The 27,646-nt window shown below is 49.3% G+C and overlaps 1 protein-coding gene across 7 annotated transcripts in view; it reads right to left on the reverse strand.

Moving 5' to 3' along the window:
- The window catches only part of TRRAP (transformation/transcription domain associated protein), a 96,847-nt gene that overhangs the window by 19,479 nt on the left and 49,722 nt on the right, over positions 1-27,646 (reverse strand). For all 7 annotated transcript variants that reach the window (XM_072943316.1, XM_072943312.1, XM_072943315.1 and 4 more), the window contains 26 exons: positions 26,947-27,066; positions 26,602-26,721; positions 26,032-26,196; positions 25,753-25,934; positions 25,332-25,530; positions 24,780-24,908; positions 23,068-23,334; positions 21,715-21,921; positions 20,534-20,692; positions 20,302-20,436; positions 18,860-18,970; positions 17,837-17,983; positions 16,205-16,418; positions 15,564-15,689; positions 13,703-13,849; positions 12,778-12,977; positions 12,103-12,224; positions 11,602-11,815; positions 9,655-9,834; positions 7,538-7,684; positions 6,246-6,365; positions 5,752-6,039; positions 5,463-5,600; positions 4,675-4,787; positions 4,111-4,246; positions 1,734-1,925 (listed from right to left, as the gene is read on the reverse strand). In XM_072943316.1, the coding sequence (XP_072799417.1) occupies positions 1,734-1,925; positions 4,111-4,246; positions 4,675-4,787; positions 5,463-5,600; positions 5,752-6,039; positions 6,246-6,365; positions 7,538-7,684; positions 9,655-9,834; positions 11,602-11,815; positions 12,103-12,224; positions 12,778-12,977; positions 13,703-13,849; positions 15,564-15,689; positions 16,205-16,418; positions 17,837-17,983; positions 18,860-18,970; positions 20,302-20,436; positions 20,534-20,692; positions 21,715-21,921; positions 23,068-23,334; positions 24,780-24,908; positions 25,332-25,530; positions 25,753-25,934; positions 26,032-26,196; positions 26,602-26,721; positions 26,947-27,066 (4,278 nt within the window). The remainder of the gene's footprint in view (positions 1-1,733; positions 1,926-4,110; positions 4,247-4,674; positions 4,788-5,462; positions 5,601-5,751; positions 6,040-6,245; positions 6,366-7,537; positions 7,685-9,654; positions 9,835-11,601; positions 11,816-12,102; positions 12,225-12,777; positions 12,978-13,702; positions 13,850-15,563; positions 15,690-16,204; positions 16,419-17,836; positions 17,984-18,859; positions 18,971-20,301; positions 20,437-20,533; positions 20,693-21,714; positions 21,922-23,067; positions 23,335-24,779; positions 24,909-25,331; positions 25,531-25,752; positions 25,935-26,031; positions 26,197-26,601; positions 26,722-26,946; positions 27,067-27,646) is intronic.

Consider the following 27,646-nt stretch of genomic DNA (forward strand, 5'->3'; position numbering starts at 1 on the left):
AGATCTGTCCAGTTCACCACCCTTTAAACCCCAAGTGTGCTGCCGGCTCCACCTCCTTACGAGATGCCCTGGACACAGCTCTGAGCCTATTCAAACTCTACCCATCAGGTCCCACTTCCCCCTCCACAGGGGTTTTCCCTTCTCTAAACCCTGTGCTTCCTTCCTGTGCTGCCGCGTGGCCCTGAGTCACAGACTCCCTCTTCCTTTAAATTTTGCTTCTTATGGATGTGTCATCTCTCTCCAGCTATATGCTCCACTGAGGCAGAATATGTTTTTAAATTGTGTGAATGTCCCAAATAGCACCAAGTTCAGTACTCAGTACTCTTCTGTTTGACTTTAACTGGGAGGTGGGAACCATCTCTAAATGCAGTCAGCTTTATAACCAAGCTAATCAACAGATATTTACTGAGGATCAGCCATGACCAAAGCAGTGGAACAGATACGCAAGTGCCTTTAATCACTTCCAGAATACTTGAATCAAGATTGTCTGAAATACTGCATTTTATACTCCATGCTTTGAATATATAGCTATGCAATAATTTCTACTTAGTTATTCATAACTGTTATTCATAATACTTATTCATTCACAATGCTAGTCATTTATTCATAATACTACTTAGTCATTCAATCACAATAATACTCAGTCATTCATAATGAATATTTCTTGAATTGACACCTTTTTCCTATGTTCAATGTAGTAACTTTCTTCCTAATAGCTACAACACACAACCCACCTTTGCACTTTAAGGATATGAAGGAAAAAGTCCTCTTTAAATACAAAGCTTTAGACTGTTTTAGTAACCTAGATTAGAGACGTTACACACCTGCAAAGTAACATTAGTGCTCACCTTGAGCAAAAGCCACAAATAACATACAGAAATGAAAAGCATCGAAACAAAGTAAGAGACTAATTACCTCAATGAACTTCTGGTTCACTATGAAGAAGACAGGATAATCTAAGTATATTAATAAACAACTACGTAACTTAAAAAAGCCTATTTATACACTAACTATAAAAAAGAATTTACCAGTTAAAGTCTCAAAACTATTCTTTAAAGCAGGGGAAGTATGACCATCCTGAACTTCTGTTACAACATCAGCCTACAGTTTTACTCACTGAATAACCCTGGAAGCTGCTCCAGGAGAGGCACCAGATACGAGGACAAAAGCTGGCAGAGCCCCTGGAGTGTGTGCGCGTGCACGCGGGGACTGGGTTGGGGGGAAAACGCGTCCCGTGGAGCAGGGCAGTGTGCACAAGGGGCCGTGGGAGGGTAGGCCTTTAGATTTGAGCCACTGAATGGTTTGCGTGGCTGAACGAACTCAGAAGCAGTGAAGACGATACACAAGGGAAGAAGCCAAGGCACAGTCTAACTGCAGCTGTAAGAGCCTCAGAGGATGAGAGGCTTTCTGGGCTGGACAGGGGCGTCACACTGATGCTGTGCGGTGGGCATTACAGAACATTTCTAAAGCAAAAGTGAAAATCGTCAGAATCACTTCTGAGGATGGTCTGTCGCTTAGATCCCTTGGAAGCTCCAAAAATGAGAAGCATCACTTCAGTTCTCTCCATTTTGACTCTAGCCTTCCTTTCTCTGAGGATGATTTTAAATGGGAAAGGACAAGTGGAAGGAGTTCCCTCTCTTCTGGCCTGCTCAGCTTACAGACCTAAGCCTGGACAGGAGGTGCTCCGCTGATGGGCCCGTGAGGCTGTGCTCCCACAAGGGCACTGTACCCACCTGAAGAAGAGGCGTGTGCACGTGGGACACCACGTGGGGCAGCCGCCGCCACTCGCGGATGGCCAGGCTGCTGGCCATTTCCACCAGGCGCTCGATGAAGCTGAGCTGCTGCTCCTCGGGGTGGCAGATAGCCAGGTACCCACGGTACATGTTGACCTTCCAAGCCATCTCCTTTGGACAACTCACTTCTACCTGGTGGTGAAAGAACATTACATAGGAAGCAACAGGTATACCACTGTCTCGGTGGTGACAGTCAAAAAGTGAAGTCAATTTTTGTGCAGCTGATTATACAAAGCAAAAAACAGAAATTAAGCTATAAACAGACACATTTTTTTCTGAGAAGCTTGCATTTAGATTTCTTTGGGATACTCTCCTTTTCCAAATCCCAGTGAGTGGCCAATCTCTCCAGCTACAAAGGCATGCCACAAGCTCCTTGCTTTAAGGTCACTGGTAGTTCCAAAAAGGGGAAAACTGATCAACAAAGTCAGCCAGTGAATTTTCGAATTATTAAATATGTGCTCATCTTTTGAATCATCTCCAAGTCACATTGTTATCCTGTGAAACTGACCTAACTTGTTCCATATTATATAAGGAAGTAGACAGAAAGCAGCAATTCAGCTTTATAAAAATGTGAGTGAACATTCAAAAATTTTACTGTCATACAAGATCAACATACAGAAATCAGTAGCATTTCTTTATACTAACAATGAAACATCAGAAGAGGAAAGTAAAGAAATAATCCCTTTTAAAACTGCATCCAAAAAAATTAAACACTTAGGAATAAATCTGACTAAAGAAGTGAAAGACTTACATGCAGAGAACTACAAATTGCTGACTAAGAAAATTAAAGATGACTGAAAGAAATGGAAAGATATCTCATGTTCTTGGATTAGAATTAATATTGTTAAAATGGCCATACTACCCAAAGCAATCTACAGATTTAATGCAATCCCTATCAAATTACCCAGGACATTTTTCACAGAACTAGAACAAATCATACTAAAATTTATATGGAATCACAAAAGACCCAGAAGTGCTAAGGCATTACTAAAGAAAAAGAATGAAGCTGGAGGAATAACCCTCCCAGACTTCAGACAATACTACAGAGTTACAGTAATCAAGACAGCACGTATTGGTATTGGTATAAAATCAGACATATGGATCAATGGAACAGAATAGAGAGCCCAGAACTGAACCCACAAACTTTGGGTCAATTAATCTTTGACAAAGGAGGCAAGAACATACAATAGAATAAAGACAGTCTCTTCAGCAAATGGTGTTGGGAAAACTGGACAGAAGCATGTAAATCAATGAAGTTAGCGTACTCCCTCACACCATACACAAAAATAAACTCAAAATGGCTTAAAGACAAGACAAGACACAATAAACCTCCTAGAAGAAAACACAGGCAAAACATTATCTGACATACATCTCAGCAATGTTCTCCTCGAGCAGTCTACCCAAGCAATAGAAATAAAAGCAAAAATAAACAAATGGGACCTAATTAAACTTACAAACTTTTGCACAGCAAAGGAAACCATAAGCAAAACAAAACAACCTACAGAAGGGGAGAAAATATTTGCAAAAGATGAGACTGACAAGGGCTTAATTTCCAGCTCATATGACTTAATAAGAAAAAAACAAACAACCCAAACCAAAATGGGCAGAAGAACTTCAAGCAATTCTCCAATGAACACAAACAGCCGTAGGCATATGAAAAAATGTCCAACATTGCTAATTATCAGAGAGATGCAAATCAAAACTATAATCAGGTATCACCTCACACCAGTCAGAATGGCCATCATTCAGAAGTCCACAAATGACAAATGCTGGAGAGGCTGTGGAGAAAAGGGAACCCTCCTACACTGTCGGTGGGAATGCAGTTTGGTGCAGCCACTGTGGAAAACAGCATGGAGACTCCTCAAAAGACTAAAAATATGGTAAGTCTATGATCCAGCAATCCCACCCCTGGGCATATATCCAGAGGGAACCTTAATTCAAAAAGATACTTGCACCCCAATGTTCACAGCAGCATTATTCATAATAGCCAGGACACGGAAACAACCTAAATGTCCGTCGACAGATGATTAGATAAAGAAGGCGTGGTGTATTTATGCAGTGGAATACTACTCAGCCATAAAAAATAATAAAATAATGCCATTTGCAGGAACATGGATGGCTCTGGAGATTGTCATTCTAAGTGAAATAAGCCAGAAAGAGAAAGTGAAGCTATCTTTCATCTGCCAGAACACCCAGCTTGCTGCAAGTGAAGGGAAATCTCCAGAGGTTCATGACTTTGGCCAGAGAGACCCACGTGGCTGCAGAGACTACAACCTGAGAGTGGACATGTCCCTGGGAGGCAGGAGGAACGTCTCACCTGCACCAAGGCCTCCTTCATGGCCGTCCAGTTGGACACCCGCCAAGCACACTCCAGGACGAGGTAAGGGTTGATGTGACCTTTGGACTGGCCGTATTCTGTCAGGGCTTCCCACTGGTTCAGCTCCTTGGAGCACCTAGAGACCATGAATTCAGGACCAACGCTCAGTTACCACACAGACTCAGAAAGGGCAGAAGACAGGATCCAGCCATTCACTTCCAATCCACAGAAGGAAAAGAAACTGCTGCCCACACAAAGAAGGGAGGCTTCTGCGGGATGCTGAGGTGCCCCAGGAAGCTGCTCCCCTGAGGCAGTGAGAGCCCCCCACCCCCCCACCCATAGCAAGGAGCTCAGAGCCCTGGAATCTGAGCTCGTTTTACTGTTTCTCCAGCACACTCTCAGTGACTCAAGACTTGACAGCTATGTGCAGATTTTTGTTTGTTCTTTCCTTTGGGGCCATAAAGAAAGAAGCAAAGATCCCTTTTAAAAATACTTGTGAGAGTACATTGGAGACTTTTCACTGGTCCCCTTAGCTGACCCTTGAACACATCACTTTCAGCTTACCGAATCCAGTGGTCCTCCCAAAGCTGGTACTCTGGGAAAATAGCGGGAGATGCATTACTCCTCTCATGTTCTTTTTTGGCTTTATCCATTGCCTTTTCATAGGATTCTTGTGCCTAAAAAAGTTAATAATGCTTTCACACGGCTGTTTAACCAGAACCTCTGTATGACCACTGCCCAGTGACTGAGGAAAAGCCAGGTCCCAGACCTAGGAGTGTCTCATGCTCTTCTCTCAGGTCACCTGACACCCCAAATTCTTCACTCAGAACACAGGAGAGTGGGAGGAGGTGGGTGCACAGGTCCCCACACAGAAGGGAAGGAGCAGACTCTGCCCAGACCCACATTCACTCTCCATCCTCGGTGGTAATGAAAGCAGGGGCCACAGCCCGTGCCTTTGCTGCTGGAGTGTCTGTGCTCAGTGTCCCACACAGGGCGGTGACTGCACCTGCGACAGTGACCCTACTGCAGCGAAAGGACCGGTACAAGGTTAGTCTTACACTAGACACAACCTACCTACCCTTCCCTTAGGACCAAGGACTGCAAATAAAAAGCATTCACGTGAGCAGCTGACAGTAAGGGATTCAGGACAGAGCTCTAAAAATGTTCATGTCACATATGCACATTTCTCTTAAACTGAGACCTCGATCAAACAGCCTCTATGTGTAGGATAAATAAATGCTCCCAATAAACAACAAACTTCTATTTGAGTGTGACCTGACTTGAGGACGCGACAGCAAAGTGCGGCCAGCAGCGGCCTTCCTGTGGCCCCCCGCACCCGCCGGCAGCGCTACCTGCTCGAAGAAGCCGTGCTGCTCATAGGCGATGGCGGTTGCCGTCTCCGAGTACCTGCAGCGCTTCTGCCACAGACCCGCCCACATGTCCTCCTCTTGTAACAAGGAGTACAGCTCGGCGAGGGAGTCCAGGATCTCCTGAGGACACAGACGCTGGTGTCTATGAGTGCCCGTGACAAAACCATTCTTCCCAAAAAAGCAACTTCACAGTACCCCGATTTACAACGAAATCGAAAATGTGAAGTCACTGACAAGGAAGACTTGATCGACAAAAGCAGTGAGGCCTCACCTGCTGAGGTGGAGTTATGCTCTCCTGCTCATAAAACTCCGTTGTTTGCTTCGGCTTAATCTGCAGGCTCAGACCTTTTTCAAAGGCCTGGTGCTCTAGCATCAGTGTGGACCGGAACCAGAGGTTGTGGGTTTTTCCCAAGTACTTCAGGACGCAGGGTCGGATGGGAATGGGGGGGACACACTGGGACATGGCTTCCACGAAGCAGTTCAGAGCGCTGGGCTGACAATCCCGCTGCACCTGGTGACTGCCGCTGCACAGGAACGGACTGATCTCCCCTGCCAGCGCCTGAAACCAAGCAGTGCGGTAACTTGGGTCCTTGTTCAAAAATCAGCATGTCTACTCTCTCACATGGCATCTGGGCTATTTCTGATAATTCACTTTTAAATAAGAGTAGTTTCCTCATCCTTTGAAATTTAAGATCACTTTTTCTCACAAATACTTACTAAAAGCAAAAACTAGTTTTCAAAAGAGGATTTATGAAATACACTCACATGCTGCTGCCTGTCAGACAGAATTTTCCACAATCTGGGAAAAAGCTGGACCCACGTCTTTTCTGCCAGGGTGGTGGAAATGTGGCACAGCTGGACGAAGGCGCCGAGCAGCGCTCCGGTCTGCGGGGAGAATGGACTGGTGTAGCCGGGCCTGCGCGCAAACTCCTGCCGTGCAGGTGCCTCTCACGTCTGTGCCGGGGGACACTGCAGTCCCACACTCCACCAGATAGACGCCCCTCCGCTCCCAAACTGACCCGAACAAACGTCAGGGCAAAGTGAAACACAGATTCTGAGCACCAGAACCCCTGGTGAGCTGAGCAGCTGAGCATGGGCGTGGGTGAGGGGCTCACCAACAGTGTGCCTACGTTTTTTAACTTTCAAGGGCACTTCCTATTATTACTGATTCCTCCACGTCCAAGAAGCACAAACATGATGCTGGCGCTACAAGTGCAGACGAGAGGCATACAAGTGCCTTCAAAGCAGAGGCTACTGAAAATACGTAGGGGAAACGGGAGAAATACACATACGAGCTATGTGATTTGCCAATAGGAATAATTCTGAGAACAAATCAAGAGCCGTGACAGTTCAGAGTCTCTGCACCTGACAGTGGACCAGAGATGGAAGTGACTGGACCAGTCTGGCCCAGAACACCCTGTGAGTGGGCCGAGGTGGGAACGGGGTGGGAACAAGGGCCCCCAGGGCCTGTCACGTCCACAGATGCATTTGATTTTTGTCCACAGCTTTGTTTCTTTTGACAAGAATCTGCTGCAGACACTGCTTCTCAACGGCCAGGTTTCTAGCTGCTTCCCGGATGCCCACCTCCCTACAAGGCCTCAAGCAGCTGGCACAGAGGGTCTTGGGCACATGCTCGCCAGCCCACTGCGGGCCCTGGCACCCCAAGATGGAGACAGGGCCAGAGACGCACGCATCACGGTTACGCTGTGCCTTTTACTCAACGTCTCTATGACAAACGCACAAACCAAGGAAAACGGGCGGAAACACTAAAGTGAAGAATACTTTTCGTCTGCTACTCAGGCTGCCCCGTGAGGAAGACCGTGAGGAACGAGCCTCCCTGAGCGCATGTGGCTGCTCCCTTCATCCCAGTCTGGATGTCAGGCGCCTCTTGGCTCCAAGTCAATTTAGCAGAGGCCAAAGCACTCAGTGACCACAGACCCACTGACAGAAATGCGCATCTCAAGCCGTGAATTGGGGGGGGGTCCCACAGGTTCATGGACTGTTCAGAACACTGGAGGGAGGGGAGACCACAACTACCCCCCCAGATCTGCACAGACCTTCACTTCACGGAGCGTGTCAAGGAATTTGTCGTGTCGGTTGGTTAACATGTGCAGCTGGTTTCCAATGTCCTTTTCAGAGAGTTCTTTGGTCTTGGGCGTGCTGGTCTGATCTCCAGGAGCTAGTTCAATATCTATCTCCACATCCTAAAAAACAAAAATACACACGCAAAAACAAAGGGTCACATTGTAAAGAAAGTAAAAAAACCATAACTCTTACAAACTCCTTACATTTTTCGGCAAGTAAAATTTTAGTTTCCTGGAAGTTTATAATTACTTAAAAAATCCTAAATTCTAAAATAAACAACTAGATTAAACTAGACCAGCCCTACCCCTTTCTTTCTTACATGACACTATAAAAATGTCAACGTTTTGCTTTCATATTTAGGTTATGGAGAGCAAAATTTTTTAGAAAGTACAACTTTAAACAGTAAAAATAATAAAAGTTATTAGGAATTACAGCCTGCCATTCCTCAAAATGCAATATAGCTGCCTGGCTGCCTTGCACATGAGAACATTGTTGGGGTAAACACACAGAATCTTGGTGACACAGTGTTTTATACAAGTCATTCCCCCAAAAGAATAAGTCTTATTTCTGTCTGAAGTTTCTGGGAAGTCAGAGTCAAAATCCAATCGTCAGACTAGGCTCCAAGTCAAGTCATCAACCATTTGATGTGTGCCCCTGAAAATGCAGAAGAATCACCTCCAAGCTGGCAATTTATTTCACACAGGGGGGTTACAGAAAGAAAAAAAGATCATGTCACCAAATGATCTAGTGCTTAGCAAGTGCTAAGTGTTGGCAAAAAAATTTTACATCTTGTTAATAAAACAAGTAGATACCTTACATATAACAGAGGGTACAAACTACCCCTTTTAAAGCAAAGAGGGTCCCTCCTCCTTCAATACTGAGGGGCTGTCTTCTAAAACCCAATGCTCCAGACAGACCAGGCTTCCAAGGGACAACGACCCAAAGGAAACAGTTTAAGGATCTGTGTCTTGGGTAGTGTCAGCCACACAGAGGACTGAAAAGCAGCTGGAGAAAGGCCTCAGCCTTGCTGGTCAGTTAGTTCTGGGCCTCACAGCTGCTCCAGCCAGGACTGGGCGGAGACGGGGAGGCTCCTGGCAGGCTGTGTGTGGAGCCAGCTAGAGCCACGGCTCCTTTATGACAGGCGTCCCTCCCCAGGGCGGTGCTCTGTAACACAGCATGGGCTACTGCTAACTCGCAGAGAGAAATCACCCAACAGTAAAATACCCCGGGCTGAGCAGCAGGAGCCGATATAAAGTGACCTCTCACAGTGAACGGCAACACAAGATGCTTCTCAACTCTACCTTAAACAAACCTAACTGAATGCAAGTAATCTGTGTCCATCGACAGATGAATGGACTGTGTGTGTGTGTGTGTGTGTGTGTGTGTGTGTGTGTAAACAATGGAGTATTATTCAATCATAGAGGAGAATGACACCTTGCCATTTGTGACAACATGGATGGACCTTGGGAGCACTGTACTAAGTGACAAAAGTCAGACAGAAAGATCATATGATCTCACTTATATATGAACCTAAACACACACACACAATCACACACACACACAAGGTCGAAGACACAGAGAAGACTGGCAGTTGTCAAAGGCGGGGGGTTCGGGGGTTGGGGGGCAGTGGGTGAAATGAGTGAAAGGAGTCAAAAGGTACAAACTTCCAGTTACAAAATTAATAAGCCACGGGGATGCGACGCACCGTGTGCGCCCACAGACAGTAACACGGTGCTGTGTATCTGAAGGCTGCTGAGAGCAAATCTTAAAATTTCTTGTCATAAGAAAAAAATTCTGTAACCATGTGTGGTGATGGAAGTTAGACGCTGTGGTGATCATTTCACAATATATTCCAGTACCAAATCATTACGTTGCACACCTGAAACTAACATGATGCATGTCAATTATACCTCAACATGAAAAAAAAAGGAAGACAATCTAACTGAACACAGGCATCACATTCAGAGCTTTTAGGGGGAGACAGGCTCTGACACATCACTCCTGTCCTAATAAAAGCCATGGCTGATGTAAATCCTTCAGCAGAAATGGGAATCCCACTGTGAAAGGCGGCCTGGCGGCCCTGCGGTACCTCCTCCTTGGACTCGCTGCTCTCCCGCTCCCGGGGCTCCTGCTTGACGTGCGTGACCATGGCGAAGGCCGCCCGGTCATGGCTGTCGGCCAGGTTGATGACGTTGGTGATGGACGGGAGCATTGCCCCTTGGCAGCTGGTGCCGATGGGCGTGCTCTTCTCACACACAGCCAGGAGGAGCTGGAGTGGGTGAAGGAAAGAAGTAAGACCTGACACACGGCCCACAAGCAGGTGCGGACAGACCCTGGTCAACACCTCGCGCCTCCAGCAGCTTGCGCAGTGATGGCCCCCGCCCAGTAGGCTCCACACCCCTCCCCAGCTTAGACGGGATCCCCGCTCAGGCACCTCTGACCCCGCGTCCAGGCACCCTCGACGTCTCCTTCCCCGACCAGCCAGGATGCCTCTTCGGCTGCCTCAGAGTACCACCCCCCTACCCTACGCAGGAAGCATGGACGCCCTCGCTTCACACACCCACTTCTCCTTCCCGCTCGGCCCCTACCTCATCACCACGTCCTGCCTGGACACAACGTTCTCACTCACCCCGATGCACCCTACTCAGACCCATCCTCCCCAAGACTGTAGACCGTGGCGCCCCTCCCACAGCCCGCAGGGGCCGCGCAAGCCCCTGGGCGGCGCTCACGAGATCTCCAAAACACAGCACCCCCCCACCCGTGACTGCACCCCCAGCCCCGGCCTTGCTCACGCTGTCCTGACCAAGCCACTCCTGCATTCTTTTGGCAACTATTTACTGAACACCCACGAGGTGCTGTGTGAGGACTTGGACGTTCACTTGTCAACTTCACAGCGACGGTGCCCCTGCCCTGGTGAGGCTGAAGTGTCGGAGAGAAGGAAGAGACCAACATCGAAACATGAACAGACACAAACTCCCTGTGAGGACACAGCCCTCACGGGCAGAGTGACAGAGAATACAAGGGTGCCCGCTTGGGCAAGGGGGTCAGGAATGTGGCACAGGTGGAAAGGCCAGCAGGGGACACTAATGAGAGAGGGATAGAGGAACAGTACAGGGCTGGAGAGAGGGGCGAAGGCCCGGGCACAAGGGGGCCAGAGAGACCGTATCCTGGAGGGTAGCTCTTGTGCCTGGCACGACGGCAAGAGGGACAGTCTGCTTTACTCTGCCAGAACCACCCTGGTGGGCCGGAGGAAAGGTGGGCGAACGCCGAGGACACGGTCCTGTCATCTTTGTGTGGAATGGCAATGGCTGAGAGAGGGAGGAAGACAGGGGCAGGGAGAAAAGCCAGTGGTCTCACGTGGGTAACAGCTGGTGATGGACCACACACACAGGACAGAGGACGGGAGGGACAGCGGGTTCCTGGCTGTGCGCTTCCACCAGCCCTGTCCCTACAGTCCAGTGTCTTTTCCATCTTTGTTCCCACCTGACCAGGGCCTGCCGCCTGACCGCAATCAACAGGCCTCCTGAATGAATGAAGCATCAGTCCGGGGTCTCTGCCCACTGTGTCACTATTAGCACCTGCAGCTCTGGATACACACGCTCAGCACCCATGGAAATCGCTAATGAGCTCTCACTTCCCTCAAGGAGAACCGCACTGCGTCCATCCACAAGACACAGTCACCTGGCGCCGGTCGCCCTAGCATAGCTGCGGCACCTGCTGCGGGGAAGCCAGGCTGCCTGGTGCAGCAAGTTGGGGATCCAGCCCAAGAATGAAGGAAGCAAACAAGAAAGTGAGCAGTCTCACCAGACCCCGTCAGAAACACGAGAGGCCTCCGACCTGCCACCCCCCGAGACGGCCCCGACCCGCAGCACCCCTCGCCCTCGCCCTCACCCACGGGGCAGAGCTGTGGCGCCACCTTCCTGCTGTGAGTCTTTCCTTGCCTCCTAGAGATAAAAGGCGGCTCTCGGGGGGAGGTTCCTAACCCACCTTGCATGTGGGCACCTCCTGGCCACGTGTGCTGAGCTGCTCGCCCTACCTCAATGCACTGCTTGATCCAGAAGTGGTTCCCCATGGCCTCCCAATTCTGGGAACAGGTCACGTAGAGCAGGCGCTCGTAGACGCGCCGCTTCATAGAGTTGTCGAAAACCTCGAAAAACTTGGCCCTGATGAGTGGCTGTGCACAACGCAGCCCAGAGAGAAAGGCAGGTTCCAGTTTCGCAGTCAGCTCACTGCCAGACAGCGTCTCGTCCCTGTAATCGGGGGAGTGACACCAAGAGAGCAGAGCCATGAGAAGGGGCAGAGGGCAAGTGGATGCCAACCCCTAGACTGCCGCCATGAAGGCCAAGACTGTCCCAAATCACGAGCTGATGCAGCGTTGGAGCAAAAGGCTCAGTGACACCAACACATTCTTTGTGATTTAGTATTTAAATGAACATTTAAAATTTAGGTACAATGAGAAAATTAATGTCATGTTACTGGCTGGTCAGAGAACACGTTAGGGACTGATGCACAACATCTGGTTAACTGCTGTGATTACCTGTAGACGTAGTTAACGAGGTCTAAAAACTGGGCATTTAATTCAAGGTCTTCTGGAAAACGTTTTTCTATGTAGGTCATCATTTTCACAAGCAAAATGGACTTCTCCCGGAGTGTAGGCGTCTGCACAAGTTTGTTTTTCAAAAGGAAGAGCTCAATTACATCTACTTGAGAAAACACATGCTCAAAGTCTTTCAGCCACCTGCTGTACTAATTTTTAAGCTCCTACAATTTTGTCAGGTGAAAAAAGACAGGGTCATTTCTGAACAGAAAAATCAAAGATGGTTCTTTGGATGCTTAAGATCAAGACAGGGGCCAACCTGACTTTCCTGGGAGAGGCTACAGCTCGCTTTGGAGAGAAAGAACTGAACTTCAAGACAAATCAGAAGTTGCAAGCACCTCACTGAACTCGATAATACTCCTCACTGCAATTACAATTTATTGGCTTACCTTTGCCACCAAAACTAACAAGTAAGGTTTAACATTTTAACAGGAATAAAACCACATTAAGATAAGTGACCTGTTATCTCAAATTTCTGTTTAAAACCTGCTAAGCACAGTGAGAAAAGTCCACCTTAAAGAAAGATCCCCTCAATGCAAACAGGGCATGAAAAAAGGTTTTGCTTGAGAACCTGCAGAGGGGCTCCGACAGGGCCGCCCAGCCCTCCCCGCTCACCTGATTGGCTGCCATCGGGGAATTATTTTTCACCCATTCTTCCACGATTTTAACCACGGCCCGGAGGACTTTGGCGTCGGGGGATTTCTCGATGAGGGAGGTCAGGACGGCCTGAATGAAGTTCTTCCGCATCTCCATGCTCATCACAGCCAGGCGCGTTTTCACCAGCTCCAGGCTCAGCATCACCAGCTCGCTGGTCCCTGCTCATGCGGAGACAGAACACACCCCAGTCTCTACAAGCCCTCCTCAATGGGCAGGCAGCCGCCACGTGGGTGGTGCGCTGGATTCTGCGTACATCCCCCCCCCAGGTATCTTCTCCAGCCAGCGGAGCGCTGGGATTTGAAGTGCCTCATCACTTTCTTGGTACTCCACCTTGCAAGGGTGGCCACGGAAGAGCCTCCCCACGGAGGAGAGGACGATGAAGCTGATGGGGCCCATGCAGGCAGCCCCCGGGCACAGCCAAGTCCCAAAGCCACATGCATGGCACTCGTGCTCCAAGGGGCATCCAGCAGAGGTGACAGCCACAGCTCCCCACCCCTCACCAACTCAGCACCCAGATCCCTGAGCTCACACCGCTCAGGTCTGCAACCCACGACTTAATCCTTCTTCAGAAATAATAGCTCTGTTTAAGCAATCTCTGGTTTCCAGCAAGATCATTAGATAGCTCTTATACAGTGGTGAACGTTCCACATAAAGCGTGCACCTATTTGAAAATTCCTTCATTAACAGATTTTAAAAGCAGTTCATTTTAAAAATGAGTTTGATTTTGTTTTTAAGTGAAATGTTCAGAAACTCTCTTTGTTAAGAACAAATGATACTGCACAAATAAACAGGCATTTGTGCTGGCTTTAGAATCCAATCACACGGCCGGCACCGCTGAGGTGCTGAAGTCCTGGGGAAGGACTCGGGGGACCACGCCTGTCACCTGAGGTGGCTTCAGCACTTCCCGAGGCGGCCTGTGGGTTCAGGTGCTCGCGGACCATCTTCTGCAGGGAGCGCATGAAGACCGAGATCAGCCTGTCTATGTAGCTCGGGTTGTTGCTGCAGGCGGACTTGAGGATCATGAGGGTCCCTGAAAGGCAGAAAGTGCCAGCTGTCTCTCAAGGAAAGTCTTTTAAAGTAAATAACAAAAATATACTATTTAAAACATTTTAAAAATGTGCTGACAAAAATGTGTCATTTCTGATAAAAGCAGAGGCTAACCCCAAATGTCAGCATTACAGCTGACCCTTGAACGACATAGGTTTGGGCTGCGTGAGTCCACTCACACGGCCTTTTCCAACAGTAAATACCTAAGCCCTGCGGCTGGATGGCCCTGAGGAGGCGGCACTGGGACTCGGAGGAAGCACGGGTATGTCACATGCAGAGGGTCAAACGTAACTCATACAGAGATTTCCAACTGTGCAGGGGTTGGCAGCCCTGGTCCCCGGGCTGTCAGCTACACACGCCATGGAAACACTTGCTCGGTTGACCCCTGAACAACCCGGGGTTGGGGCACTGAAGACCCCTCCCCCTTCCCATCCCCTCGTTGCCCTGTACAGAAATGTATGACCAGTCTGGTCTCATGACAAGCAACCCAGGAAATTTGACGACGATGAACATGGGGGTGGATTCTGGCCGTTTCAGCTGCTGCACCCTCCTCTGTTGAGCAGAGGCAGTAACGAGCCCAGGGTGTAACCTGGGTCTAGTACAGGGAGAGGATGGAGCCCACTAGCCCTGGGGCTGCGCCTCGCCTGCTGCCATCCTCACAGAGGGAGCCGGGGCCACTGCGGAAGGCAGCTCCTTTCAAAGACAGTCCTCTGGAGAATTAACAAGACGTTCACGCTATACTGAGCTGGACACCATGCGATCCCACTTGCCTCACTATCCAAATCTATCTGGCTCCAGAACAGAGACGACAGCCTTAATAGCAAGGGATACCATGTGAATTCAGTTCATCTGGCTCCTGAATTTCAGAGAGCAAACAGCAGGAGTTTGGAGAGCAAGAAATTAATTAAAAAATAATGTATTCAGTTGGCAAATTCGGAAACAAGTGTTTGCATAACAAAGGCTACCTGTGTGTGTACTTATAAACGTGTATAAAAGAACACACACATCGAAATGTTTAGAGTGAGTAAGCCACTAAGTACAGAGGCTTATATGTACTTTCAGTTCTCCTTCATTTGTAGTTTCAAAATTTTACACAAAGAACATGTAACAAAGGAGAAAAAAATCTTCAGATTTGCCAACCCAAAGTCTGATCCTCCCAAGAGGTGAGTTTCACAAAAAGCAGAGGTAACTACACATTTGAGTTCTGGGGACCTGGACATCGGAGCCATCCAGTTGTCCTAATTACCCAAGAAACCAATTTCGTTTCTCCCAGGGTAGCCAGAGACTTGCCAAGTAGATGGGGACTAGTTCTTGTCTCATACGTGGCTTAACGGCAGGTGAACATGTCGTGAAAGACATATTTATATCTGCATAGGAGCATCTCTGGGTTCAGTATAAAACTGGGTCAGCAGGATGCAAGCACCTCGGGGCAATTCCACTCTCATCTGAGGCCGAGGTGGGAAGAACCCAGGAAGCTCCGATGCTGGACAGGGTCGGGGTCACTCACCTCTAAGACCACAGAGGACTGTGGCCTTGCGTGCACACGGCCACCCACAGGCATCCTCAACAACGCGTCAGCTCCAAGCTCCTCCCAACACCCTGCGCCTCCCCCAGAAGGAAAGCTCATCCATCGACCGCAGGGAGATGGATGCCAGGCCGAACCATCGCTGGGAAAACCACGATGGACACACACTCACCGAAGAGCTGGGAGGGGTTTGCGTTGGCAGCCTTCTCGTAGCTGGTGAGCCCTTCGTAGACAACCTTCCCCACCGCTGCATAGAGACACTCCAGCTCCTCATACTTGGAGGCCACACTGGATGTGCCTGGAACAGAAGTGAGGGCCTGGGCTCTGCAGTCTGGGCTCCCAGACCCGCCCATGGGAGGCTTTCCTCACACCAGCGACTGAGCTCTAGTGGCCTGGGGCCTGTGGTGACTGGCATGGGCACCGCTCTCACTGCAGGACGTGTGGTTCCCACTTTACAGAGCTCAGGGACAACCTTTCATTCCACCAAGCCTAACCTGAACACACTCTAAACACACCTGCTTATAATACACCAAAATTCTATCTGGTCAACCATTCAACACTTGACAAACACTTCAAACTAACTTCCTTTTAATACCTTAAGGAAAGAGTAATGTTTGGCTGATGAAAAACTACACTTCCAAAGCAGACACAAAATGTGAAGACTGCTACTGTTTAAAAAGAGTCTGAAGGTAGAAACAAGAGTGGGGTGATAACACGCCCGGGTGGTACGTGGAGGGCGCACATCCCCAGGAACAGGCTCTGGGCCCAGCCATCCGCTTGCAAGGACAGGCACCAATGGAAAAGGTCACGTACTTGGTTCGGTTGGGAAAATACTCATGAGGCGGGAGAGAAGGCTGTGGACGGCGCGTAAGACTTTGGTGTTTCCGCACGTCATACAGGCAGCGATTCCACGCTGCAGGGGTTTGAAGCTACTTAGGATGGCTGGAGACTGGAGAACGGTTAGCAGGAAGCTCAGCACCTCCAGCCCCGTGCAGATGTTTCCGTAGTTCACTTGATTAGGCTGCTCCTGGAGTGAAGAACACAGGCCACGCACAGATGAAGTCAACAGTACAGTGAATTACAGGAACATCAATCAGGCAAAACTAAAACTACGTGCCAGTAAGTACTAAGAAATGAAACAAGAACCACTGAAGAAGGAACATGTCAGACGTATAAATGACCACCCTATTTTATTCATACAGCAGGATTACATAATGTCCCTTTTAATAAATTTGCTTTAAATACTCAGTAGAACTTCATTTTAAAAGCTCTTGGAAAAAATTAATACTCAATACTAGATGACACTAAAATTTTGGAAAGCACTGAAATCTGATTTAAAAAGGCAATTATTGCAATGATTTTTGTTTTCACCAGGCATGTTTTTAGTTAAAATACAAATATCCTTCCAAAAGGATGTACCTTTGAAACTACATCTTGAAATCAATCTAAAAAATGTCAGCGTTAAAAAAAAAAAAAAAAGAAAGAAACAAATGACGCTAACAGAGCACATGGCGTGCAGTGAGGATTTAGGCATGGCTTCGCACGCTTACTTCTGTGGCAGACACACACGTACTTTGCAGGTGCACTATGTGTGCACCGTGGGTCGGAGGGAACACCTCCCACTTACTAGAGATTATGGGAAAGGCAGAGTCCCTGTGAGCACGACACTGCTCCATGGAAATGTCAGCCTATCAAGTGGCTGAGCTTGGCTGAACTGGGACTACATTTGATAGGAAAGCAATCTGACCTTTCAAAAAGAAAAAGAAAGTAAATCTGCAGATAATCTAGAAGTTAAGCACCACGCTATAATAAAAGCACGTGCTGCAGATCTTGGGGGCCTACCACCCTACTGCTTTTGTGACATAGTATCCTTTGTAACCTTTCAAAAAGCTGAGCAAGAATGCTCATCTCTGCAGCACAAAGTAACAAATGCTCACAGTAGGTTTTATAATTCCAGGGCAATAAATTTTCAAATTTCACTGTAGAACTAGACATACTGAACATGTCCTACTGATTAAATGGGTAAGGCAAGAGAACAGCTTTCGCAACCTCCAAGAAAATTACAGGATTTTGTAGTTTTACAGAAACAAAAACAACAAAAAACCCACCAAACGATCAGTATTTGGGGGCTTTCTCTTATTACCTGACTATACAGTGCCATACCCATCATTCAATCTATTTTAAAACTTCCAAGTTTCTTTTAAAGGTTGTTGTGCAAATCAATTAAAAGTGCATATTCCAAGCCAGCTGGCAGGTCGGTTTAAGAAATGTGCCTGTGAAAGGCAAGAGAACCATCACGTCTTCAAAATTCCTAACTCTACATGGGGCTAGAGGTGAGGGCTGCTGTTTTAAAACCAATTTCAGTGAGTGACACTCCCTCCTCTTCATTAGCAGCCAGAAGAGGAGGTGGTTGTGGCCCCCCGTCCCGAGGACCCCTGCACCTACCACGCTCATCAGCAGCTTGTCGAACCACTGCAGTTTGAGCTCCGACTTGGACCACATGTCCGGTCGCAAGGCCGTCTTTAGGAGAGTCACACACCGGCGGGACAGCACCTCCCCAGGAGACCCCGCAGTGTTGGTGTTGTCATTAACCTGGAAATTCACTCAAATTCAAGCCCAAGGTTCACTGCATCTGCGTGCACATTCTTGTCCGCCCGGGCTCCACACCCTCCCATCCCAGTGCTCCACCTCACAGCCACCTCCTCTCCTATCAGACTCAACTCAGCTATCTCTGCTCCCCCTGGACCCCGCCCCCTGCAGTGGGGATTTGCGCGATTAATGGATCAGCACCTCCCCACTGGGCCTCCCCAGCTGTGCCCCACACGCTGCAGCCCACAAGCAAGCATCGACTGAACAGTTCAGGAGTAGATTGTTTCCAGCACTTGGAGATCCTCAATAGTGCTGCAAGCTATGCAATTTTGTTTAATAATTATAAAAACTACTTAGTAAGGAAAATTCCATTTAATGTTTTTTGAAATATAGAAATGAGAAGTTTCAGCAATGGATTCCCAACACCACCATGAAAATACACACTGATATGAATGGTGGTAAATAAATGCAAGTTACGAAGCATTTAAATTAGTAAGCACTGCCCTAACTTATGCAGGGTGGATCATCCCAACACCTTTAAGAGATGGGTAACTTAGAAGTCAAATAATTTGCCCAAGAACACTGAACTGCCATGCTTCTCCAATATGAGAATACTATTATAGGATATACCATTATTTTATCACTGCTGAAAGAAAAAATGTTTTTCAAAATCCTATCAACTATAAGACACCAGGAGATTTCAGAAATATTAGTGTGCCATGAAACAAATGGAATTGGATGTGAAAGGGACAAAACTTGCTCTCAGACCTTGGTCCGTCTGTTCCCTTTTTGACTGTCATGGATAGTCAGACTCACTGGTGTCTACCAGACAGCCCTGGCTTAGAAGAATCGTGAAACTAAGATGTGCAGATACCGCACCTGACAGGCCACCCGGATGAGGAAGTTCACCACGGTGTCCGTGTGCTGCTTGTCGATGGGCTTGGCGAGAAGGGAGTCTGCGCCTGGCAGGGACTGGCTCCGCCCGAACACCTGGAGGCGGCAGGAGGAGAGCTCTCAGCTGCGCGGCCCGCCCCCAGCGCACAGGCCCCGCTCGGGCACAAGAGACACCCCAGGCAGGTGTGGTCTCCGCAGACAACGGAGCATCAAAGCGGCCACGAAGAAAGTCCTGGGTCCTGTGCTCCAAACTGATAGGCAGCAAGGAGTGACACCCAGGTAGAGGCCGCCAGCCTTGGGGAGAGAGGAGAGGAAACTGCTCCAAGGGAGAGAGAAAAGAGCCAGCTGTCAAGCTCTAAACGAGCAAAAGGCATGGGTGTTTCCAGAAAGGCCTGAGTGGCTAGAGCCTGAGCACAAGGTGCAGGGCAGCTAGGCCACCAGCAGGGCCTTGGAGGCCATGGTCAAGGTCAAGGGGAGGAAGGGCTTAGTGAGGGGAAAGGCAGTCTGACTTAATTTCTTAAATTTGGGGTTTTTTTGGGGGGGGAGGGTAATTAGATTTATTTATTTATGTGGAGAGACTAGGGATTGAACCCAGAACCTCGTGCATGCTAAGCACGCACTCTACCACTGAGCTACACCCTCCCTGCCTTAAGCTTTTATTTTGAAATGATTATAATATTCACAAGAAGTGGAAAAACAGTAGAGGTCACATGCCCTTCACCTAGCTTCCTCAACTTGAACTTCCAGAAGAAAGGGGTTGGCACTCCGCTTTGTGAATCGGTGGCCACGAGGGATAAAAGTGAAAGGAGTGCGAGGTCCTGGGAGGTGGCCTCACTGTTTGGGTGAGAGATGGTGTTGGGGGTGGGGACCATGGCGGAGGGGCAGAGACGGGAGAAGAGGCTGGCTACTCGTGGCCGGGCTGACAGGACTGGCTCTCGACCAGAGGCATGAAGAGGAGTAAACGGGCAAACGGTGGACGGGGCAGGGTTTCCAATCTGAGCACAGGGTGGATGCAGGGTGCACAGGCTTTGGGGACAGTGCAGGGTGGGCAGCACAGCTCCGGGCCGTCACCTGGACAGGGGTGAGGGCAGAGTGAGCAGCCAGGGTTCTCCTGGTGGCTGCCCTCCAGACACAGGAGGATACACTCTCACTTTAAATACTGGACGCCTTGTGGGCGCACGTTCTCGGTCACAACTCCAATCTGTGCGGTACTGGGAAAGAGCAGGGAAACGTGCCTGGGGACTTGGGAAACCCCGAGGGAGTAACGTCATGGGGTGGCTATCTGATGGCGCAGCCTCTCCCAGCCATCCGGCTGGCATGGCACTGGGCACCTGCCCACAGTCAAAGTCTGTTGGCTAAACGAACAAACCCCACAAGGAAACACGGAGCCCATGCAGGAAGGCACACACATGCACGCATGGTCTCACCGCGCTGATGGCCCCTGTGGCCGTCCTGAAGCGTTTCACCTCCTGCGCAGAATCCACCGACAGCCCTCTTTTAATGGAAGATGAGACAGAATTGACTCCCTCTCCACTTGAATTTGGGTCCATATCTGAATCAGGCTGAATCAGGAAACACAACACCCTGGACATTACTGACTGACCTCTCAGGAGAAGCGCAGGGAACGGGCAGGGGCGACACGAGCGGGCTGACCCCCACCTGCTGGTCCTTGATCCTCTGCAGTTCCCACTTGATGACGACCTCGGACAGGTCCACGGCCAGCCTCCTCTGCTCTATGGTGACGCTGGGCGTGAAGCCCAGCCTCTGCATGGCGCTGACCATGTGCTGCACCAGGTGGTGCCGCACCGGGTAGTACACCTGCAGGTGGGGGGCCGGGGTCACGCCAGGATGCGGCACGGCCCCAGCACGCATGCGCGCGCGCACACACACACCCCCGTGCCAACCCCAGCACACACCACCCACCCACCCCCTCCTGCTCAATGACTCCGAACCACAACCGCAGCAGGGAAGTCACACTACCCGCCGTATGTGGAAGTGTGGTTACCCCTCCCACCTGCCCCCACTGCGTCCCAACATAATAGCGCCGTTCAGCCTTTTAGTACCAACTCTAAAAATGCCGAAACCCTGACTTCTCTTTAGGTAAGCAAGTTTAGTCATATGCATCAAACTTCAGATTTAATGTCTTAAAAGTTTAGTCATGCCAAGAGGCAAATTCCCAATTCTAAAAGAGCTGGCTGTGAAAATATTAGCTTTCAACTCAACTGTTTATGTAAGAAATATTTACATATAAATAAATCCAACAAACTGGGTGATTTGATTATAGACAAAGAGGTGCCACAGGCTCCTTCAAGCCAAGCTACTGAAGTCCAGAGTTAAGCATGTCTACCTCCCACCTTAAAGTAACAACTCCTCTGTATTCACTGCTAACTGAGCAGACAACCCTTGAACAAAAGGGGTTGGGGTGCCCACCCTCCACACAGTAGAAAACACAAAAATAATTTTACAGTCGGCCCTCTGTATCTCTGGTTCTGCACCCACAGATTCAACCAACTAGTAGGTATTATACCGTAAAAACCTGCCTATAAGTGGACCCACACAGTTCAAACCCCTGTTGTTCAAAGGTCAACTGAATTTACAAGAAAAATGCAGCCTTGGACAGAAAGAAGCATATATTGGGGCCACGTCCTCTAAACTACAGCCATTTCCATGGTGGTAAGGCCACACACGCACAGAGTCATCAATGGGTCAGAACTACCTTCACTAAAAGAATCGTGACCACTGCTACAGAAAACAAAAGACTGGCAAAACTTCAAAGCAAACGCCTGCAAATGGCTTGGTGTTGAAGCAATCCACATCCATCCACAGGGGTGCTTACATACCTTAAAATGCTGCACTATCAAATGCAAAATGTGAACCAGCTGAGGGACCGTGTGCCCCTCCTCCACAATGATCTTCCTTGTCCAGTGGGTCAGCATCTGGTGCCCGTCCTCCATCCTGGCCGGCACCGCCGGGGTCAAGATCGCCATCGCCTGTCTGACAATGGCTCGGGCTTCCATTGCATGGGCCTTGAGAAGGCTGTGAAAAACCTAAAACATGGAAGAAATTCTTACATAAGAATGAAGGCTTTAGAAAACAAAATAAACATACTCGCTTAGAACCAAGACATGATAGTTCTTTACAATAGTTTTTAAAAAAGTCCTTTGGGTTCTCTCATTAGATGTAGTTACTTACTCTCTTAAGTTTTGATCAATGAGTACGCTCTTGCTGATATTTTTTGAGCACCTACTACGTGCTTGTGCTGGACTAGGGTAGAGCATACAGAGATGATTAAGACCAGCTCCTCCAAAATAATGAGCGGGAATTAACTGAGGGACACAGACCTTTTCACACCGGCTCTGTACGGAAAACGGAGTGAAGGGGACCACCCTCAGAGGCAGTCCTGCAATAGTTCAAGTGAGAGGTGAAGGCCTGACGAAAGGGAGATCATGGGAACACAGACCAGCTGACTGGCACCGAGGTGGAGGGGATAGGAAGGGTGCTGGGAGCAGCAGGCCCTGCCCAAGCCTGCTCGCTGGGGAGAATGACAAGGCCTCACAGATGGCCCCCGGGTCCTGGCCCAGAGGAGTGGTCAGAGGAGACAATCGAGAGTGACTCAGAGGATGGGACAAGACCCACCACCTACCAGGCGCATCATGGGACACACGGCTGAGTGCTCAAGTGTACTAGTATGTTTAATTCTTACACAGAGACAAGAACTCGGCCGGGGTTGTGAATTCATGAGTGAAAGAAACAAAACTCAAAACCAGGGGCTGCCTGACATCAGAGCCTAACCCATTGAGAGATGCAGGGAAGATGTGCTTGAGATCAGCTCCGACAGGGGTTAGGAGACAACAGTTCACAAGTGCCCGCTGTCTTTAGCTAAGCAGTGAGCCGGGGCCCTGGACCAAAACATTTTCATGTAACGGGTAGAGGAGTGTCAGGTGGATGAGGGAGACACTGTACGGTTTTGAAAGCAAGGCTGCAGGGAAGCAGTGGGCTGAGCAGGAACTGGGGAGGGAGGGGTGGGAATGGATAACCACAGGAGGTTTCACAGTGACAGAAAGATGGCATTTTTAAACGTACTGGGAAAGACGATCAATAGGGAAGGAGAGGCCGGGCCTGCACGAGGGAGCAACGTGTACACGTGCAGACACATGTCCACATCGGGAGGCCAGGAGGCAGCCGGCCAGTACCTGCAGGACAATCTTCTTGTGTATGGCAAACTTGGCAATGATGTGGGCCAGGAGCAAGTGTCCGCTGTACTTGCAGGCGGGGTCCACGCAGGCCTTGGACAGCAGGCAGGGCCACGCGAAGGTCATGAGGCGGCGCAGCTTGCTGTTGCGGTTCTTGTTGTTGTCGTGGATGTGGTGCGGGGCGTGCTCCACCAGCAGCGTGGCGTACTGCAGCAGGTAGATCCGCAGCGAGTCCAGCATGTCCGTCTGCTTCTCGGGGTCCAGGACCTGCCGGGGACCAGCACAGAGGACGCGTGTCTGCCTGGCCTGTGCTACTTCCAAGGTCACATGATGCATTTAAACCTTACAAAATGCACGTCCCGGTCTCTCTCTTTATATAGAATATTCGGCTTTACAATGATGAATTGATGATGTCACATCTATTTTCCTTCATTATATACAGTTAGAAACCCACTAAATGTATTTAAATGTTGAAAAAAGGGGTAGGCTTAGAAGTCAGAATGCAGTGGGCAAAGGGGCTCAAAGTAGAAAAGGAAGACTTCTCTGTGTGTTTCCTGGCTGCAAGAAAAAAGGTACACTCTGAGGAGCGTCCACATGTCTCTCCTGGATCAGGCATTCTGACTGCACCATTCAGGTACCCTGACCACCTCCTGCCTATCAACAGACCCACGGTACTGACGTCTCCCATCACGACTGTGTTTTCATCAGGGTCCCTCCAGCCTCTAAGTCCTCTCTCCCCTGGATTTGCTGCTTCACGGCAACCCCTGCCTTCCCCAGGGGCTCCAGCCTCCTCAGCGTCATTTATCCTCACTGACACTCAAAATCCCACCTCCTCACTTGTGCAGTTGACCCAGAGGACACAGTCCAGAGAAGGCAGCACAAGGGAAGGGGCCACGTCTGGGCCACCATCTCCCCAGAGCTGCCCAGAATAAGGCAAACATCAGTATGCGGACCAAAAATAACTCCTTGCGCTCAGCTCTCATTCCCTCGGGAGGGTGGGTGTGGGGTCAAAGCTGCAAGAAGGAGTCTTGTTTTAGGGGACAAAGGCCCCATACGGATCAGCAACCTGCCCAAGTGAACAGTAGGTCAGGGCAGTGAGGAAACGGCAGTCCTTCCTGAAAGCGGTGACGCTGCAGGCGGGGCTCACGGCTCACAGCCCTGCACCACTCCTCCCCGCACAGGACAGCCGAGGCATGTGAGAAACACTTCGCTCCAGAAACCTCTCTCATGCAAACCAGAAACCCTGCTGTAAAAATGCTGGGACCCAAGCCAATTTCAGACATTGCCACCGCCACACGACGCTTCATTACCTTGGCAGCAAAGTGGCACAGAGGCAACTGGATCCAGTCTAACACTGTCACTGGGTGAAAACTCGACTGACCAGCAATAAAGGTTTTTACAAAACACCTGTGGCCTCTGAATTTTCACTGAGATATATTGTTTCTCACTGCCTCTATTACTGTGGAAAAGTACATTCCAAAGTGAGGCTGCCTTAATAAATTCACTAGTTAAGAATTAAAATGCTCTGCTGTAAATTAATACAACCAAGAAAAAAAAAAAGCCCTAGGGAAATAAGCCTATTTTAATGAACCCATCTCTCTCCCTCTCCCTCTCCCTCACACACACACACACACACACACACACACACACACACACACACACACCGGGATCCCAAGTCACTTTTCACACCAGTGCACGGTTAGTGACGTCACCTTGGTTATAAACACACTGGTGATACTTTCCGGGTTGTCGCCCTCTGGGTTGGGAGGTCCTAAGAGCTGCTCTCCTTCCCCCTTCTCAAAGCTGTATAAGAAAGCAGGATTCAAGATATGCTGCAGAACCTACAAAAAAATTTAAGAATGAAGGAGAAGGAAAGCCAAGCCGTGCTCTCCCCCTAACTAGGCGGCAGGACAGGCTGCCTGGCCACGCTGCCCTCGGGGTTAGGACTCAATCAAGGGTGCAGCTCCTCATCTCGACTTTTATTCCCAGGGCAACTAGAAAGGGAAGTTAAAAACTTGAGAAAAAGAGACAGTGGCCTGGTTTAATTCTCTCACCTCAAGTAAGTTGTTCTATAAACCAGCGAACTAACAAACTACTGGCCACACTGGATCTGCCTTATGTTTCTCGACAATGGCAGTTTCCTCGTGAACAGCCCAGACCACTGTTTTGGCATCAGCAGAGACACTGCCGGACACAAGCAATGCTCTTGGCTCCCTAGAAAGTGAGCTTAAACGCCGTGGCTTCTGCATAACAGTGGGACCCACCTTGGCTTTCAGTTCATCTCCAAAGTTGGGGTCACTGAAGTCCACAAAGCGAAAAAACAGGGCGCGCTTCTGAGCGATGCTGTAATTTTTGGGAATCTCCTCCTCCATGTACTCTTTTAAGAACGTCATGTTGCAGAGGAAACGACCAGTGAAGGCCCGGAGCAGCTGGAACAGCAACTCTATGTCCCCATAGTTCCTCCTGAAGAGTCAAAATACAGAGGCGAGTTAAATGACAGCCAACTTCCTAACTACGCATGACGTCTACTTGCCTTCTAAGCAGCTCAAAGTTCCAGCCCACTCCCGACCACCCATCTGACTGCATGTCCGGTGAGCCCAGCCACGTGCTGATTCAGGAAGAGGCCCCGGCTAGCTTATGGGGTGACAGGAGCAGGTCCTGGCGCAGAGCACACGGGGCACCCACTTGCAGTAATTGAGCAGACAGTAGGCCAGCAGCTTGGGCTCCTTCCAGTTTGTGGCAGCCATGTTCTCCTTCCGGTGTCTTTCCTGGAAGGTGTCACTGACCCACACGCGTCTCAGCTGGCTCACCAGAGAGTGCTGATTGGCCAGCCACGAGTCGTCGTTTTTAACTATAATACTGATGATCTGTCGAAGAAGAGACTATGAGGACACTGACAGGATTGTCGCTGTGCCTCAACTACATGTCTCAGGCATCAGGAGTCTAAAGGAGGGGACGCATTACCTTGATGGCCTGGAACTGCAGGTCCAGGCGCAGGGTGCTGGTGCTGGGCGAGCCGGGGCGCACAGCGGGCTGGGTGCCCCCGGGCAGCAGCAGCGTGATGAAGCGGTTGGGGTTGGCCGCGAGCACATCTCGCAGGGGTCTGGCATCTTTGTGTTTTAAAAAACTCTGAAAACAAAGCAAAACAGTTGTTTTAGGCTAATCAAAACCCACAAAAGGTTTAGTCAATATAAACTCTAAGGTTCTTTCTAAATCTCTCAAGGCAGGCTAAAAAGAAAAAAAACAAGACAAAGAAAAGAAAAAGAAAACATCACTGCAAGCACCCTTCAAAAAACATGCTTCTTAGACAGTCATCATCCCTTATGGGTTTCACGGGCCTAGCAGCTCGCCCACTCGTTCCCACCACGGAAGTCCTACACAGAGGGACTCCTGGACTTGAGCTTCTCACATGCACAATGATTCTAATACTCAAATATGCCAGAGAAAAACAAAGCTAGGACACTGGACAGTGAAACAGAAATTTCAGGCTGGAGAGAACTTGGGCAGGGACCCGACTCCAGCCCGAGCTCTGACCATGAACATCCGGCTCCACTGGGGGTCATTGAGCGTTGCTTCCATCATGAACAGCTCCACCGTCTGCGAGGGGTGGCGAGTCAGGAACTTGATCAGAGGCTCTCTGAATGGACTGCCGGCCTGGAAAACACGTGGGGAAACCGTGTCTTCCGGGGGTGTGAGGCTCTTCTGCTCCACTGACCTCACACGGTAGGGATTGTGCACTTCTCCCCCGTGTAACTGGAGGGTGCTAACCACAAGCCAATGCTAATACCTAACCTCTTCACACTGTTAGATTACGACCAAGTGAAAACATTATAACCAAGAGATGGAGGAAGAAGAACCAGTCCTGAGCTTAACCATTACCTCGATCAGCATAGCGCGCTCTGTCTTCATCACAACCTCTAACAAAGGCTTGACCAGAGTCTGAGGGGCAGCTGGGATCAGATGAAAAAGGTTTATGATTGCCGAACAAATTTTCATTTCCTAGTGAAAAAAACCAGGAATTATAAAATAGGCCAATTAATTCTGCTAGCTAGAGATACTAACATGACTATAGACCCTACTGGGCTCTAGCTACACTGGCAAGGCTGGCCAACAGAAGCCAAGAGTTAACACGTAAAAGCCACAACTTACCGATCTCAGGTGACAGCTCTGGCCTAAGGAGACTACCTGCCTTTGGCCTTCAGCGTTTATCGCTCAACGGAGCGGGAAGGGAGCGGACTGTGTACGTCTGGGTGATTGTGCTGTTTGTTTTCACACACACTGACAAGTGTTGGAAGTGACCTTTTGGGGCTGCCAGGTCAGGCCCCCCGAGGTGGGAGGTGATCACACCTGGGGGCCATGAGAGTGGCAGGATTCCCTCATGCTGCCATGAAAGCATGGGGTCGGCCCGATGTCCTAAGTTCTGAGGGCACAGACTCATTTTGTCCTCAAAACGTAGCACACAGAAAGTTCTCAAAAAATATTTAAAGTATTTACCCTGGATATTAATTATCAATGTAAATAAATAACAGACTGTGGTACTAAGAATTTGTCAACCAGGCCTAAAATAAAGCTGGCAAAC

This window comes from Vicugna pacos, chromosome 18 (genome assembly GCF_048564905.1).
Source record: "Vicugna pacos chromosome 18, VicPac4, whole genome shotgun sequence".
Lineage (NCBI taxonomy): Eukaryota > Metazoa > Chordata > Mammalia > Artiodactyla > Camelidae > Vicugna > Vicugna pacos.